Source organism: Scyliorhinus canicula, chromosome 2 (genome assembly GCF_902713615.1).
Source record: "Scyliorhinus canicula chromosome 2, sScyCan1.1, whole genome shotgun sequence".
NCBI lineage: Eukaryota > Metazoa > Chordata > Chondrichthyes > Carcharhiniformes > Scyliorhinidae > Scyliorhinus > Scyliorhinus canicula.
Genome location: NC_052147.1, coordinates 91,813,881 through 91,832,545, shown reverse-complemented (window position 1 = coordinate 91,832,545; position 18,665 = coordinate 91,813,881). Strand labels below are relative to the sequence as shown.

The 18,665-nt window shown below is 50.9% G+C and overlaps 1 protein-coding gene across 7 annotated transcripts in view; it reads right to left on the bottom strand.

Annotated features, from left to right (window-relative positions):
- Positions 1 to 18,665, bottom strand: part of exd1 (exonuclease 3'-5' domain containing 1) — a 142,005-nt gene that overhangs the window by 12,994 nt on the left and 110,346 nt on the right. For 5 of the 7 annotated variants that reach the window (XM_038782892.1, XM_038782910.1, XM_038782927.1 and 2 more), the window contains 2 exons: positions 14,042 to 14,185; positions 7,647 to 7,838 (listed from right to left, as the gene is read on the bottom strand). The exons of 1 other annotated variant lie outside the window; for it this stretch is intronic. In XM_038782892.1, the coding sequence (XP_038638820.1) occupies positions 7,647 to 7,838; positions 14,042 to 14,185 (336 nt within the window). The remainder of the gene's footprint in view (positions 1 to 7,646; positions 7,839 to 14,041; positions 14,186 to 18,665) is intronic. One more of the 7 variants, XM_038782917.1, reaches the window with a different exon arrangement.

Sequence of the window (18,665 nt, the reverse complement as noted above, 5' to 3'; positions counted from 1 at the left end):
CAACTGGAGGGCTGCTTGACAGGATGGAATTTGGCAGATGCTGGAAATTTTAAAGAAATAAACAGCTGGAAATAAATAGCAGGTCAATTATCAGATCACTTGGTGACTCCTGCAACAGTCATAGAACCATAGAATTTACAGTGCAGAAGGAGGCTATTCGGTCCATCGAGTCACATCAGCTCTTGGAAAGAGCACACTACCCAACCCACACCTCCATCTTATCCCCATAACCCAGTCACCCCACCCAACACTAAGGGCAATTTTGGACACTAAGGGCAATTTATCATGGCCAATCCACCTAATCTGCACATCTTTGGACAGTGGGAGGAAACCAGAGCACCCGGAGGAAGCCCACGCACACACGGGAGAACATGCAGACTCCGCACAGACAGTGACCCAAGCCGGGAATCGAACCTGGGACCTTGGAGCTATGAAGCAATTGTGCTAACCACTATGCTACCATGCTGCCCACAGGCAACCTACCTCATGCTTCTGAATGCTGTTGACAATTCACAGCAAGCCAGCAATTTCTATGATAAAGACATGAATATCATGCATCAAGTATGGCAGAAAATCAAGTAATGTCTAGTACAGGGAATATGGTTTTTGAAGTTTCTCAAAGCTTAGCTTAAAGTGGAGTCACTTTGGTGTCAATTTAGTGCAGGCTTGTTCAAACGCCTCCAAAGTCCCTGAGCTGGATTGTCCGCTGTTGGGATGCTCCGTTTTGCTGGCAGCCCGGGGGGTTCCTGATGGCGTGGGGCTGTCCCACAATGGGAAACCCCATTCCAGTGAAACGGAGCATCCCGCCGGCGTGCTGAACCAGAAATCTGGTGGGACAGAGAATTCGGCCCGTAGTCTCACTTGTCAAATTATGGGTAAGTTGAATTAAAGATCTACAAGGATTAACATCTGCAATCATAAAAGGATTCTTTCCAGAGTTTGCAGTTGACAGGTTCATCTATCAGCAACAAATTCAGAAGAGAATCAGTCTTTGATTGGACAATGAGTATTGTGAACGTGATTGGCCACCCCATTGTTTTCAGTGAGCGCACTCTTGCACTCGCACAGCCCCTGAAGGAGCACAGAGCCAAGATGGGGGAGCAAGTGGGCAGGCCACAAGGAAAACCTGGGGGAATAATAGGGCAAGCAAGGACTTGGGAGAGAAGTGGCAGGGTGGCAAGTAGTAAGCAACAAGTGTCCAGCAACGGGGAGGAGGTTGGGGCGGCCAGCTGAGCAGCCGAAGGTTGGGGTGGCCCGCCAAATAAGAAGTGGGCCTGGTCACCACCTCCTGCAGTTAGTGTCCAAACTCCATGGGGAATGCATGTGTGTGAGCATGAGCGTGTGAGCGAGAACCCCAAGGCTTGGGAGTCTCAAATGCACACCATTTCTTTTCCATCCTCCCTCCCCCAAAAACCTACGCACAACGCAGATTGTAAAGGCAACGCACTACTGACACCTGCATTTATACAAATTCTACTGAGGCCAGTACAGAGTGTGCAGCACCACAGCCAAATGTAAAGTCAAGTGATTTTCAGACCCAACTCTTTAGCTAAGGGTTTCCTGGTGACCCTGGGACATGGTCTGTTTCTCATAGCTCTGCTTCTTAAGCGAAAAGGCAAAAAAAGGTTTCATTGATGAACTCTGTTGCTTGGCACATTTTAACGGGCATTTTTATTAATTACTCTTTCTTGAAAATTAATTGCTTTGACAGTGATAATTTTGAAATTCATGCTGAATGCCTACGAAACTTGTTCTTACCGAAATTTGATCATCGGTCCCCTAAGTGAGAAAAAAATTGAAATGGGGCCCCCAACCTGAAAATGTTGGATAAGCTGGCTGCTTCTTTGTGATTTCTGACATTACAGAAATTCTGCAAAGCTGGAGATACTTGCAGGCAGACAGCTGCATATTCTCATTTACACGAACGTATGGTTACCATAGAATAGAATCGTAGAATTCCTACAGTGCAGAAGGCCATCCGGCCCATCGAGTCTGCACTGACCCTCCAAAAGAGCATTGAAAGAGATTCACTTCCCCACCCTATCCCCGTAAGCCTATAACCTCACCTAACCTACACATCTTTGAATTCTTAAAAAAATATATATTTTTATTCTCCTTTTTCATATTTTCCTCCAAATTTACACCCACCAACAATAAACAATAATCAGCAACAGCTATGTCAATCCCCAGAACAATAACAACGATCCCATCCTCCCACCAACCCCCAAACATTAGCCCGCATGTTTACATAAACAAATGACAAAAAAGGAATCAGGGATTACCCATAGTCATCCTTAATACAGTAGTCCCCCTTTATAACGCGGGTGTTGGGGTCCAAGACCCCCACCCGCGTTGTAACCGAGCCGCTGATATCCACGATGGGGGTTTTAAATTTATTTAAATATCTATGCGAGCGCTTCCCATTGAGTGTCTACGGGGGGCGGGGGGAGAGGTCAGACCCCCATAGACTCACAATGGGAAGCGCTAGCATAGATTTTTAAATAAATTTAAAACCCCCATCGTGGATCCAATTAAAATTTCAGCGGCCGGCTCACTTTGATCCGGAGAGAAGCTGCTCTCACTGAAATCAGCCGGCCGCTGAAATTGACACTGCCCGCTGCTCTCTCCCTCCAATCCAACTTTTAAGTTTTAATGTTTCTGATTGGAGGGAGAGAGCAGCCGGCAGTGTCAATTTCTTTTTTTTCCTCCGGCTTGCCCCCTCTCCCCCCACATCCTCCAACTAGACCCCTCTCCCCCCAACACCCTCCGTCTCGCCCCCTCTCCCCCCACACCCTCCGGTTCGCCCCCTCTCCCCCCCCCCCCCAACACCCTCCGGCTCGCCCCCTCTCACCCCACACCCTCCGGTTCGCCCCCACATCCTCCAACTAGACCCCTCTCCCCCCCACACCCTCCGGCTCGCTCCCCTCTCCCCCAACACCCACTGGGCTCTGTCTCCTCTTCTCCCCTCCCCCCACACCCCACCCACCTCACACCCTCCGGCTCGCCCCCCCCCTCTCCTCCCCCATCCCCCAACACCCGCAGGGCCCTCCTCCCTCCCCCAACACCCGCAGGGGGGTCTCCCCCAACACCCGCAGGGGGGTCCCCCCCACACCCGCAGGGGGGTCCCCCCACACCAGCCCCCCCTCCTCTCGCCCCAACACCCGCCCCCCCTCCTCTCCCCCCCAATACCCGCCCCCCCTCCTCTCCCCCCCAACACCCGCCCCCCCTCCTCCCCCCCCCAACACCCGCCCCCCCTCCTCTCCCCCCCAATACCCGCCCCCCCTCCTCTCCCCCCCAACACCCGCCCCCCCTCCTCTCCCCCCCAACACCCGCCCCCCCCTCCTCTCCCCCCCCAACCCCCGCCCCCCCTCCTCTCCCCCACCACACCCGCCCCCCTCCTCTCCCCCACCAACACCCGCCCCCCCTCCTCTCCCCCCCAACACCCGCCCCCCCTCCTCTCCCCCCCAACACCCGCCCCCCCTCCTCTCCCCCACACCCGACCCCCCTCCAACACCCGACCCCCCTCCTCTCCCCCCCAACACCCGCCCCCCCTCCTCTCCCCCCCAACACCCGCCCCCCTCCTCTCCCCCACCAACACCCGCCCCCCTCCTCTCCCCCACCAACACCCGCCCCCCCTCCTCTCCCCCCCAACACCCGCCCCCCCTCCTCTCCCCCACCAACACCCGCCCCCCTCCTCTCCCCCCCCAACACCCGCCCCCCCTCCTCTCCCCCAACACCCGCCCCTCCAACACCCGACCCCCCTCCAACACCCGACCCCCCTCCTCTCCCCCCCCAACACCCGCCCCCCTCCTCTCCCCCCCAACACCCGCCCCCCTCCTCTCCCCCCCAACATCCGCCCCCCCTCCTCTCCCCCCCCCAACACCCGCCCCCCCTCCTCTCCCCCCCCCAACACCCGCCCCCCCTCCTCTCCCCCCCAACACCCGCCCCCCCTCCTCTCCCCCCCCAACACCCGCCCCCCTCCTCTCCCCCCCCCAACACCCGCCCCCCCTCCTCTCCCCCCCCCACACCCGCCCCCCCTCCTCTCCCCCCCAACACCCGCCCCCCCTCCTCTCCCCCCCAACACCCGCCCCCCCCTCCTCTCCCCCCCAACACCCGACCCCCCTCCAACACCCGACCCCCCTCCTCTCCCCGCCCAACACCCGCCCCCCCTCCTCTCCCCCCCAACACCCGCCCCCCTCCTCTCCCCCCCAACACCCGCCCCCCCTCCTCTCCCCCCCCAACACCCGCCCCCCCTCCTCTCCCCCCCAACACCCGCCCACCCCCAACACCCGACCCCCTCCAACACCCGACCGCCCTCCAACACCCGACCCCCCTCCTCTCCCCCCCAACACCCGCCCCCCCTCCTCTCCCCCCCAACACCCGCCCCCCCTCCTCTCCCCCCCAACACCCGCCCCCCCTCCTCTCCCCCCCAACACCCGCCCCCCCTCCTCTCCCCCCCAACACCCGCCCCCCCTCCTCTCCCCCCCCAACCCCCGCCCCCCTCCTCTCCCCCCCCAACACCCGCCCCCCCTCCTCTCCCCCCCCAACACCCGCCCCCCCTCCTCTCCCCCCCAACACCCGCCCCCCCTCCTCTCCCCCCCAACACCCGCCCCCCCCCTCCTCTCCCCCCCAACACCCGCCCCCCCAACACCCGACCCCCCTCCAACACCCGACCCCCCTCCTCTCCCCGCCCAACACCCGCCCCCCCTCCTCTCCCCCCCAACACCCGCCCCCTCCTCTCCCCCCAACACCCGCCCCCCCCTCCTCTCCCCCCCCAACACCCGCCCCCCCTCCTCCCCCCCCCAACACCCGCCCACCCCCAACACCCGACCCCCCTCCAACACCCGACCGCCCTCCAACACCCGACCCCCCTCCTCTCCCCCCCAACACCCGCCCCCCCTCCTCTCCCCCCCAACACCCGCCCCCCCTCCTCTCCCCCCCCAACACCCGCCCCCCCTCCTCTCCCCCCCCCAACACCCGCCCCCCCTCCTCTCCCCCCCAACACCCGCCCCCCCTCCTCTCCCCCCCCAACACCCGCCCCCCTCCTCTCCCCCCCAACACCCGCCCCCCCCTCCTCTCCCCCCCAACAACCCGCCCCCCCTCCTCTCCCCCCCAACACCCGCCCCCCCTCCTCTCCCCCCCAACACCCCCCCCCCCTCCTCTCCCCCCAACACCCGCCCCCCCAACACCCGACCCCCCTCCAACACCCTACCCCCCTCCTCTCCCCGCCCAACACCCGCCCCCCCTCCTCTCCCCCCCAACACCCGCCCCCCTCCTCTCCCCCCCAACACCCGCCCCCCCTCCTCTCCCCCCCCAACACCCGCCCCCCCTCCTCTCCCCCCCAACACCCGCCCACCCCCAACACCCGACCCCCCCTCCAACACCCGACCGCCCTCCAACACCCGACCCCCCTCCTCTCCCCCCCAACACCCGCCCCCCCCTCCTCTCCCCCCCAAACACCCCGCCCCCCTCCTCTCCCCCCCAACACCCGCCCCCCCTCCTCTCCCCCCCCAACACCCGCCCCCCCTCCTCTCCCCCAACACCCGCCCCCCCTCCTCTCCCCCCCAACACCCGCCCCCCCTCCTCTCCCCCCCAACACCCGCCCCCCCTCCTCTCCCCCCCAACACCCGCCCCCCTCCTCTCCCCCCCCCAACACCCCCCCCCTCCTCTCCCCCCCCCAACACCCACCCTCCTCCTCTCCCCCCCCAACACCCACCCTCCTCCTCTCCCCCCCAACACCCGCCCCCCCTCCTCTCCCCCCCAACACCCGCCCCCCCTCCTCTCCCCCCCCAACCCCCCCCCCCCCTCCTCTCCCCCCCCAACACCCGCCCCCCCCCTCCTCTCCCCCCCAACACCCGCCCCCCCTCTTCTCCCCCCCCCCAACACCCGGCCCCCCTCTTCTCCCCCACCAACACCCGCCCCCCCTCGGCAGTGTCAATTTCAGCGGCCAGCTGATTGTTTCAGTGAGAGAGCAGCTTCCCTCTCCGGATCAAAGTGAGCCGGCCGCTGAAATTGACACTGCCCGCTGCTCTCTCCCTCCAATCAGAAACATTAAAACTTAAAAGTTGGATTGGAGGGAGAGCGCAGCCGGCAGTGTCAATTTCAGCGGCCGGCTCACTTTGATCCGGAGAGGGAAGCTGCTCTCTCACTGAAACAATCAGCTGGCCGCTGAAATTGACACTGCCGGCTGCTCTCTCCCTCCAATCAGAAACATTAAAACTTAAAAGTTGGATTGGAGGGAGAGAGCAGCGGGCAGTGTCAATTTCAGCGGCCGGCTGATTATTTCAGTGAGAGCAGCTTCCCTCTCCAGAGCCGGCCGCTGAAATTGACACAACTGACAGTTGGGGTCCATCAGCCCCCCCGCGGTATATCGCGAACCGCGGTATTGCGGAGCGCGGTATAACGGGGGACTACTGTATATACAGTTCCCCCCCCAATTAATGTTTGATGTTATCCAGTTCTTGAAAGTGCATAATAAATAACGCCCATGACTTGTAGAACCCCTCCGAGCTTCCCCTCAGTTCAAACTTAACCTTCTCAAAGGTCAAGTATTTCAACAGGTCCCCCCGCCATGCCAGGGCACAGGGTGGAGAAGCTGCTCTCCATCCCAGCAGGATCCGCCGTTGGGCGATGAACGAGGCGAAGGCTATGATATCTGCCTTCGCACCTGTTTCTAACCCTGGCTGGTCCGACACCCCGAATATGACCTGGGTCCAGTTTCACGTGCACCGCCTTGGTAATTACCCTAAAAACCTCCTTCCAATACTCCTCTAGCTTTGGACAGGACCAAAACATACAAACGTGATTCCTACCCCCCCCCCCCCCCCCCCCAAAAAAACGTGATTCCTACCCCCCCCGGCAACGTTCACACACATCTTCTACTGCTTCAAAGAATCGGCTCATCCTCACCCTCGTGAGGGGCGCTCTGTATACCACCTTCACCCCAACCTCGCACATGAGGTGGAGGCATTTACTCTCTGGACCACCTCACACCAGATCCCCTCCTCCATATCCTCTCTCAACTCTTCCTCCCACTTTGCTTTGATCCCTTCCAGTGGTGCCTTCTCCTCTTCCAAAATATTCCGTATACCGCTGACACTACCCCCTTCTCCAGTCCCCTTGTCGTCAGCACCTCCTCCAGCAATGTGGAGGCCGGCTCCTCCGGCAAGCTCTGTATCTCCTTCCTGGCCAAATTCCGAACCTGCATGTAGCTAAACATTTCTCCCTGCTCCAACCCATACTTCGCTTCCAGCTCCCTCAATCCTGCAAACCGGCCCCCCAAGAAACAAATCTCTTTGCGTCTTAATCCCCTTCACTTCCCATTTCCGAAAACTTCCATCCCACTTCGCTGGCTCAAATCTGTGGTTCCCCCGAATCGGCATTTCCCTTGACCCTGCACATCTTTGAATTCTTAAGGGCAATTGCAACATCTTGGCTCTCCAATTGTGTAGATCGCAGCCTCATCTACTGCCATGGGGAAAATAATCAATTTGACACTCATCTTGAGGTGCTTGCTCAGTCCAAGCAGTCCATTTCAGAGTGGAACTAGATGGCTGCTTGTGGCACGGAGAGACAAAAAAAAAAGCAGAAGATAACACATGGAAGAATTTTAGGAAACATCTTCCTAATTGCCGAGCAGTTCTTACCTCAGCACTTCCCAGGTTGATGCAGGGCATATTTCTGTACATGCTCAGGTAGTTGTCCACCTGAGTTGTGAAATCCACCATTAACTTGTCCATCAGGGTGGAACGGAGCGAAAGCAGATACATCACATCCAATCCTGCTCTCTGCATCAAGCCTGTCGGGAGTGGACGGCAGGTCCACACCTTTGGGTTAACCTGAACACCAAAGACAGACAATGAGAGAAAAGATGATCAACGAATCATGACAGCCATTGGCTTTTCTTCAAAGTGATTTCAAGTTGGGCCCAAAGTTAAATAACTGATTTGTTCCCCTGAATATCTTTCAGAGATTCCCACTGCATAGACCTTTTGAGTTTCTTATATTCCAACTTCACTAAACCATTAAACATGTACCATACTGCACTGATTGTCGCAAGTGCAGCTCAATATTCAGTAACAGTGCCAAATGGGACAAACAATAATGATATACTTGGTCCACATCCAAATGTGCAAACTCCACACGGTCAGTAACTTGGGGCCAGGATCAAATCTGCGTCCTTGGTGCTGTGGTATGACACTCAAGTGTGCTGAGTGAGAAGCCAAGTGTGGATGGCCCAATTGGAGATATCTGTGAGAGGAAAATGTGCACTCCCAAATTGGAGGTAAGAAGGTGGGTAGTAGGGGAGGGGTTGGTGTGGGAACGGATGAAGGCAGCCTCTTGTAAGGACTCGAGTTTAGGGGCACTGTTTAAAAAATTTTTTTTTTTTTTTATAAAAAGAGTACCTAATTCATTTTTTTTTCCAATTAAGGGGCAATTTAGCGTGTTCAATCCACCTACCTTGCACATCTTTGGGTCGTGGGGGTGTAACCCTTGCAAACACGGGGAGAATGTGCAAACTCCAAACGGACAGTGACCTGGTAACGGGATCGAACCTGGGACCTCGGTGCCATGAGACTGCAGTTTAGGGGCACTCTACTGTTCTTGCTGGCCAGGTACTCCACAAGCCCGGTTGTGGTGGTGGCCCTGAGGATGTGGGGACAGTTGCAACAGCATCTGATGTCACCCGAGGCTGGAGGGGCCTCGGTTTTGGCACCGATTTGTGGGAATCATAGGTTTGTGGGAAGAGGGGTGGGGTGCGCTGGATGGGGGTGGGGTTTCAGGAGTGGCAATGGGCGAGATTGAGAGGTTTGGGTACCTATTTGTTGGGGGCAGCTTCTCGAGCTTGGCGGGGTTGGAGGAGGAATTTGAGTTGCCCGCTGGGAATGGGTTCTGGTATTTACAGGTGAGGGATTTTGTCAGGAAGCAGGTGCCGACCTTTCCCCATAGACCATAGAACGATACAGCGCAGTACAGGCCCTTCTGTCCACGATGTTGCACCGACATGGGAAGTCAAAAACTAAAGGCCATCTAACCTACACTATGCCATTATCATCCATATGCTTATCCAATAAACTTTTAAATGCCCTCAATGTTGGCGAGTTCACTACTGTTGCAGGTAGGGCATTCCATGGCCTCACCACTGTGTAAAAAACCTACCTCTGACCTCTGTCCTATATCTATTACCCCTCAATTTATGACTATGTCCCCTCGTGCTAGCCACTGTCTCTCACTGTCCACCCTATCTAACCCTCTGATCATTTTGTATGCCTCTATTAAGTCACCTCTTAACCTTCTTCTCTCTAACGAAAACAACCTCAAGTCCATCAGCCTTTCCTCATAAGATTTTCCCTCCATACCAGGCAACATCCTGGTAAATCTCCTCTGCACCCGTTCCAAAGCTTCCACGTCCTTCCTATAATGAGGCGACCAGAACTGTACGCAATACTCCAAATGCGGCCGTACCAGAGTTTTGTACAGCTGCAACATGACCTCATGGCTCCGGAACTCAATCCCTCTACCAATAAAGGCCAACATACCATAGGCCTTCTTCACAACCCTATCAACCTGGGTGGCAACTTTCAGGGATCTATGTACATGGACACGGAGATCCCTCTGCTCATCCACACTGCCAAGAATTTTACCATTAGCCAAATATTCCGCATTCCTGTTATTCTTTCCAAAGTGAATCACCTCACACTTCTCTACATTAAACTCCATTTGCCACCTCTCAGCCCAGCTCTGCAGCTTATCTATGTCCCTCTGTAACCTGCAACATCCTTCCACACTGTCTACAACTCCACCGACTTTAGTGTCGTCTGCAAATTTACTCACCCAACCTTCTGTGCCCTCCTCTAGGTCATTTATAAAAATGACAAACAGCAACGGCCCCAGAACAGATCCTTGTGGTACGCCACTCGTAACTGAACTCCATTCTGAACATTTGCCATCAACCACCACCCTCTGTCTTCTTTCAACTAGCCAATTTCTGATCCACATCTCTAAATCACCCTCAATCCCCAGCCTCCGTATTTTCTGCAATAGACGACCGTGGGGAACCTTATCAAACGCTTTACTGAAATCCATATACACCACATCAACTGCTCTACCCTCGTCTACCTGTTCAGTCACCTTCTCAAAGAACTCAATAAGGTTTGTGAGGCATGACCTACCCTTCACAAAACCATGCTGACTATCCCTAATCATATTATTCCTATCTAGATGATTATAAATCGTATCTCTTATAATCCTCTCCAAGACTTTACCCACAACAGACGTGAGACTCACCGGCCTATAGTTACCGGGGTTATCTCTACTCCCCTTCTTGAACAAAGGGACCACATTTGCTACCCTCCAGTCCTCTGGCACTATTCCTGTAGCCAATGATGACATAAAAATCAAAGCCAAAGGCTCAGCAATCTCTTCCCTGGCTTCCCAGAGAATCCTAGGATAAATCCCATCAGGCCCCGGGGACTTATCTATTTTCACCTTGTCCAGAATTGCCAACAGTTCTTCCCTACGCATCTCAATGCCATCTATTCTAATAGCCTGGGTCTCAGCATTCTCCTCCACAACATTATCTTTTTCCTGAGTGAATACTGACGAAAAGTATTCATTTAGTATCTCGCTTATCTCCTCAGCCTCCACACACAACTTCCCACCACTGTCCTTGACTGGCCCTACTCTTACCCTAGTCATTCTTTTATTCCTGACATACCTATAGAAAGCTTTTGGGTTTTCCTTGATCCTACCTGCCAAAGACTTCTCATGTCCTCTCCTTGCTCGTCTTAGCTCTCTCTTTAGATCCTTCCTCGCTTCCTTGTAACTATCAAGCGCCCCAACTGAAACTTCTCGCCTCATCTTCACATAGGCCTCCTTCTTCCTCTTAACAAGATATTCCACTTCTTTGGGAAACCACGGTTCCCTTGCTCTACCCCTTCCTCCCTGCCTGACTGGTACGTACTTATCAAGAACACGCAATAGCTGTTCCTTGAACAAGCTCCACATATCCAGTGTGCCCAACCTTTGCAGCCTACTTCTCCAACCTACACATCCTAAGTCATGTCTAATGGCATCATAATTGCCCTTCCCCCAGCTATAACTCTTGCCCTGCGGGGTATGCTTATCCCTTTCCATCACTAACGTAAAGGTCACCGAATTGTGGTCACTGTTTTCAAAGTGCTCCCCTACCTCCAGATCTAACACCTGGCCTGGTTCATTACCCAAAACCAAATCCAATGTGGCCTCGCATCTCGGTGGCCTATCAATATATTGTGTCAGGAAACCCCCCTGCACACATTGTACAAAGAACGACCCATCTAATGTACTCGAACTATATCTTTTCCAGTCAATATTTGGAAAGTTAAAGCCAGGGAAGTTAAAGTACCCTGTTACTTTCACTCTTTTCCAGAATCATCTTCGCCATCCTTTCCTCTACATCCCTAGAACTATTAGGTGGCCTATAGAAAACTCCCAACAGGGTGACCTCTCCTTTCCTGTTTCTAACCTCAGCCCATACTACCTCAGAAGAAGAGTCCCCATCTAGCATCCTTTCCGCCACCGTAATACTGTCCTTGACTAGCAGCGCCACACCTCTCCCTCTTTTGCCCCCTTCTCTGAGCTTACTAAAACACCTAAACCCCGGAACCTGCAACAACCATTCCTGTCCCTGCTCTATCCATGTCTCTAAAATGGCCACAACATCGAAGTCCCAGGTACCAACCCATCCTGCCAGTTCCCCTACCTTATTTCGTATACTCCTGGCATTGAAGTAGACACACTTCAAACCACCTACCTGAACACTGGCACCCTCCTGCGAAGTCAAATCTGTGCTCCTGACCTCTATACTCTCAATCTCCCGAACCCCAAAACTACAATCCAGGTTCCCATGCCCCTGCTGAATTAGTTTAAACCCCCATCTACCATCCAGGGGCTACAGGACAAGGTGGTGTCAAAACAGGGGTAGGGAAGGCTAGTGTTGGAAATTTATACAGAATTAATGGACTGGGAGGGAACTCCGATGGGGGTAGTAACGCACAAGTGGGAGGAAGAGCTGGGGAGGGAGGTGGAGACGGGGCTGTGGGAGGAGGCTTTGAGGTAGGTGAATGCATCCTCTTCGTGTCCAAGGCATAGCCTTATTCAGTTAAAAGTGGTGCGCAGGGCACATACGACTTTGGCTAGGAAGAGCATGTTTTTTGAAGGGATGGAGGATAGGTGTGGGCCCACAAATCATGTCTACATGTTTTGGGCCTGTCTAAAGCTTGGGGGATTCTGGCATTCCGACGACATGATGTCAGAGGTCTTGGGCGTGAAGGTGGTTACGAGTCCAGAAGTGGCGATCTTTGGAGTGTCAGAAGACCCGGGAGTCCAGGGGGCGAGGCAGACTGACGTCTTGGCATTTGCCTTCCTTGTAGCCCGGAGACGGATCTTATTGGAATGGCGGGATTCGGGACCACCGAAACCAGGGGTTTGGGTGAGCAACCTAGCCGAGTTACTCAGGCTGGAGAAGATAAAGTTCGCCTTGAGAGGGTCTGTGGAGGGGTTTGCCCGGAGATGGCAGCGTTCATTGACTTCTTTGAAAATAGCTAAGGTGTCAGCATTTGGGTGTGTGTAAAAAAGGAGGCAGGAAAGTTGGGGAGCGGGAGGCGGGACAATGGGGTGTTAGATGTTTACTTGTTTGGATTATTTGCACTCCTGTTTGCTTGCTTTTTTATGGATGAGGTTGATGTATATATCTCTACATATATATATATATATACACACACACAAAATATATAGTATATATATATATTATATATATTTATTTATATATATGCCTCAATAAAATGTTTTTCAAAAAACAAACATATTGGAGGTAAATGTGCAAGGGAATACAGGTAGGATGAGCCAAATGATCTCCTTTTGTACTAAAATTCTATGTCCACGTTTCTTAAATTTTATTTCTCACTCGCCTGCATGTCTCAAATGGACCCCTGAATGCTTACAAAGATCCATCCAAACCACAACTTTAAAAACCTGGGAGAGAAATGTTGACCAAATTGGAATGGTCCTCGATTATTTTTTGCTGTCAGAGCTTCGCTACCTGATTTCATTGAGGGACCACGAGATGGACTGGGTATTGTGGTGAAGAAAACAATTCATCCAAAACCAATAAATTAGAATTTTAGTGTAAGTTGCCAGATATGAAAAAATAATTTTCTTTTAAAATGCCCAACTCTTGTCTACTTTATATTTTGTGTTACTTTCACCACAATTTTATCAAAAATAGCATCTGGTCACCAATTCACATGCCATTCCTTATTGAATAGTAGTTTCAAAACATTTCAAGTAATTCATGGAAATAAAGGTAATACAAGGGCAGCATGTAGTTAGCACTGCTGCCTTACAGCGCCAGGAACCTGGGTTCGAATCCGGCCTTGGGTGACTGTGGAGTTTTCACTTTCTCCCCGTATCTGCGTAGGTTTCCTCCAGGTGCTCCAGTTTCCTCCCACAGTCCAAAGATGGGCAAGTTAGGTTGATTGGCCATGATAAATTACCCTTTAGTGTCCAAAAGGTCAGGTGGGGTTACAAGGATAAGGTGGGGGCATGGGCCTAGGTAGGGTGCTCTTTTGGAGGGTTGGTGCAGACGCGATGGGCTGAATGGCCACCTTCACTGTAGTGATTCTATGTCAAGTCAGGAGTAGTCTTTAATATAATTCTTTTCAAGCAGTTTATTTGTTCCAAACAGTGAGAACATTTCTTGCTTTTCTCACAAGAAGGGAATGGAGAGGCTAGAGGAGCTCCTTGCCACATAAGAGGTTAAAGGGAGATTTAATAATTTGCAATAGGGGCTTGGAGAAATATTTGAAAAGGGAAAATGTTCAAGGCTAAGGGCAGAGTGAGGGATCTTTCAAAGAGTTAGCACAGGCATGATGGGCTGAGTAGTCTCCTTCTGTGCTGCATTTCTTTATTTCAAACGATCTATCTTCTTGACACTGAAATATATTCAATAGAGACAACCTATGGCAGTATTACACACTCTATCCAAACTGTTGCCAAATACCTTGACTGCACGTGCACTGCGTTGCAGGAACAGGATTTTTGTTGGGGGGAGGCAGAGGTGGCATACCAGGCTTTCTTCCAACGTACTGACACAGCTGGGAAGAAGGCCTCCTGTTTCTAAGGAGAACTGCAGAACATCTGCAACCTATAGATTATTAAAAAAAAGTCCAGTTTATAGATGCATTGAAGGAGAGACTAAAATAGCATGAATGAGAATAAGATAAAGAGTTTGCTCATAGAGTTGTCCGAGGAAAGTTGAGAGGAAGTTTGAGTGGAGCACAAATGCCATCATGGACTGGTTGGTCCCAATGGCCTGTTTTTGAGCTGTATATGCTTTGCAGTTCTCTGTGTTTATTTCATGCAATGAACAGCTATTCATCAGACAGAACCGGTACGGAACGTAACAAAGCCAAGTTGGGGAGAGAAAGTTCATGGGCAAAGAGGCTTTCTACATAATATAACCTGTCCTGAATCGCAGTCAATTAGTGTGACAGGGAAAGGAAGAGCCATTAAAATCCCAGTGTTATACTAATTATTATTGAGGTGGTGGTTTGGGAAGAATTCCTGACAAGAGTCCAGGAACAACAACGCTTATGGCCAGGATACCATGCCAGCGTAAGGATTAATTACTACACAGCTCATATAAATTTAAAGTTCTCTATTGTACATGAGAGGATTTGAAATATTCACCTCCTTCACCATTTAGGTTTTCCCCATCATATTCGTCAACAGCTGCCAGGTGTTGGCTACTCCATTTTCTAGGTCGCTGCACTCAATTTCACCCCCTAATGTCATCAATAGGATTCCCCTTTACCTCACCGTCCAGCCTCGAAATGTTGGGCCATAAACTATATACTAAATACAAAGGTAATAATTGAGTTGTGGCAGCACGGTGGTGCAGTAGGTTAGCTCTGCTGCCTCACAGCGCCAAGGTCCCAGGTTCGATCCCAGCACTGGATCATTCTCCGTGTGGAGTTTGCACATTCTCCCCGTGTTTGCATGGGTTTCGCCCCCCACAACTCAAAGATGATCAGGGTTGATCTGTGGATTGGCCATGCAAAAATGCCCCTTCATTGGAAAAAATGAATTGGGTACTCTAAATTTCTATTAAAAAAAAATAATAATTGAGTTGTGGATTTACAAGATCACAGTAGAGCTCAGGAGGTGGGAAAAGGATTGACCTGACTTGTTTCTCAGATTGTGTTTAATTTCAAATCTCTATGATGGAATCATCAATTCAGCGAACACGTGTAGTTGGATCTGAACAGAGGCTTTAATACACTTACAATAGAGCCAGCTTATTCGTCATTGAACTTCAGGTGAACTGGCAGGCTGGCTCTAAGGCACTGATCTTTATACATCGGTCCCGGGGGAGGAGTCCTGGGCAGAGCCAAAGGAGGAGCCCAGTACAAACTCTCGCGTACTCCCAGAGCGACTCCCCCTGGTGGTCGGATAGTACAACTGCACTTACAATGGGTAGATAACGAACATATATACATGGAGTGATATTGGCAACTATGTATAGTGTGAATCACATTCACCACACTATACTTACAGGATTTTTCTCTTTCTCTCCATCTTTCACCTTTGTTTGCTTTGGCCACTGCCTCAAACTTTTATTCCCTCACCTACATGTGCTTCACTGATGAGCTTTCATGAGATCCAACAGCTTTATATTCAGCAGATTGCAAGTCATCAACTCATTATGTCTCTCTGCGATGAGAGTATCCATCCTTTGTCTACTCATTTTCTTCTTGCTTTATTCCCCTAAACTTATTAAGATGCTTCCTAATCACTTCCTCTTTTAGTTCTAATGGAAGGTAATAACCTGGTGATGTTAACGGATCTTTGTTCTTTACAGAATCAACTGATCTGCGGTGCATTTTATTTCACAACGCAATAGCTTTCTGTGATGCTCAACACAACAAAGTCGTATGCTTGATTTGCCAAGAGGTAACTAATCATTAGAAATTGGACTGGCAAACAGGGTTCGAGTTTTCCCAAAACAAATAAAGCTTGGTGCAAAATTTTTGATTTGTAAGTATTTCAGGGATTGGAATTAAAAACAGAAAAAGGTTGAAGTAAAAAGGAAACATGATTAAATAATAAATACCATAATGGGTACAGGGTGGTGTAATGGTAATGTCACTGGACTAGTAATTTAGAGGCCCAGGATAATAGTCTGGATTCAAATTCCACCACGGCAGCTGGCGGAATTTAAATTCAATGAATAAATCTAGAATTCCTCAGGGGAGTGTCCTCAGCCCAACCATCTTTAGCTGCTACATCAATGACTTTCCTTCCATCATAAGACCAGAAGTGGGGATGTTCAGCACCATTTAGGACTCCTCAGATACTTAGGCAGTCCATGTTAAAATGCAACAAGACCTAGACAATATTCAGCCTAAGGCTGACAAGTAGTAAATAACATTTGCACCACACATATACCAAGCAATGACAATCTCCAACGACAGAGAAGCTAACTATCGTCCCATGATATTCAATGGTATTACCATCACAAATCACCCACCATCAACATCCTGTGAATAGTGGTTATGGGGTGGCACGGCAGCACAGTGGTTAGCACTGTTGCCTCACAGCGCCAGAGATCTGGGTTTGATTCCTGGCTTGGGTCATTATCTGAGCAGAGTCTGCACGTTCTCCCCGTTTCTGCGTGGGTTTCCTCCGGGGGCTCTGTTTCCTTCCCACAGTCCCTAAAGACATGCTTGTTCGGTGAATTGGACATTCTGAATTCTCCCTCAGTGTGTGTGTGTGAACAGATGTGGCGACTCAGGGATTTTCACAGTAACTTCATTGCAGTGTTAATGTAAGCCTACTTGTGACACTATTAAAAAGATTATTATTATAAGAACAGGTCAGAGGCAAGGAATCCTGTAACTCACTTCCTGACTCCCTGAAGCTTGTCCACTATCAGCAAGGCAAAAGTCAAGAATTTGATGGAATAGTCTCCGCTTGCCTGGATGAGTGCAGCTCCAACACAAGATGCTTGACACCACCCAAGACAATGCAACCTGCTTGATTGGCATTCATTCTACAAACATTCACTCCCTTCATCATCGATGCACAATGACAGCAGCGTGTGCCATCTACAAGTTGCACTGTAGGAACGACCATTACCATCTAGAAGGACAAGAGCAGCAGCTACATGGGAACACCACCATCTAGAAGTTCCCCATCCTGATAAAGAAATATGTTCCCATTCATTCACTGCTGCTGGGTCAAAAAACATGGTACTCCCTCCCTAACAGCTCTGTGGGTGTACCTACACACATGGACTGCAGCCGATCAAGGCAACAGCTCACCACCATCTTCTCAAAGGCAATTATAGATGGGCAATGAATGCTAGCCCAGCCACTGAAGCTCACATCCCTTGAATGAATAAATACAAATTATTAAGCTATTCTCAGTAATGATGACCATGAGAACAATTAGTGAGTGTTGTGAGAACTAGCAGTGATTATTGTAAAAACCCCTCTGGTTCAATGTCCTTTAGGGAGGGAAATCTGCCATCCTCATCTGCTCTGGCCTGCATATGACTTCAGGAACGTGGCTGACTGTCAATACCCCCTGAAATGTCATGGCAAATCACTGAATGAAAGGGCATTAGAGATGGGCAACAAATGATGGCCTTGGCTTTGACCTCCACATCTCATGGAAGAGTAAAGAAATAAAAATTGTTCTGGATTGAGGATACAGGGCACAAATATTCAGATACACTGATGGACAGATATTGCTTTGTGCTGGATATAGCATGGCTTCTAACAAAATGGCTACCAACTGTTTCCACTGTATAGACGTTTAATTTCAATTGTTACAACTGGGATGAGTTTGTTTAGCCTCACTATTCCACAGGTCTCGCCATTATTCCAAAAGTTTAATTCATTCACCATATTGGCCAATTATTTAACTTGGTTACTGTTAGACCTCAAAATTAAACAAGCCACTTTCAGTGATTTATTTATTATGAAACAAAACTTTATAAAACAAGATGCAAGAATAGGTTAACACACAATTGTACTATGGAAGTATAATGATCTATCCCTTAAAAAAAATATACCAGATCGCACACATTGCGGAGATGGGCTTGGAGAATAGGCGTTATAGAATAAAGGATAACGTTTCTATGCCGTCAATCTGGAGCACCCTTGTGTGAAGATGATCCCGGTAGATGTTGGGAGGTTCTCACCAACAGCGTTTTGGTGTGGAGAATATAGAGCTGAATCAATTCTTCTCGTCTCAGATTTGCAGGTTTTCAAATGCACGTTGATAACCACACATGGAAATTTCGGGCAATGCAGGGCAACATTCCTTCTCAGCTTAATCCCCAAAGCAGAGTCCAAAAACAATAGGTCTAAAACTTAAGCTCCTGTGTCAGGTTATTTCCAGTAAACCACCAGGAACTAATTTTCCCCAATCATTAAAATAATTTCAATTCAAACAAACAGCTCTCTCCCTTTAAGGACCATGCTGATCAAATTTCCGAAATCATGTGATTTCCAAGAAAAGGCATGCTTGTTGACAGTTCAGGCTGAACTTATGACTTTCTTTAAAAATGCTGGTGCATAATACGACATGCCAGCACATTTCCAATTGGTGAAAACAGT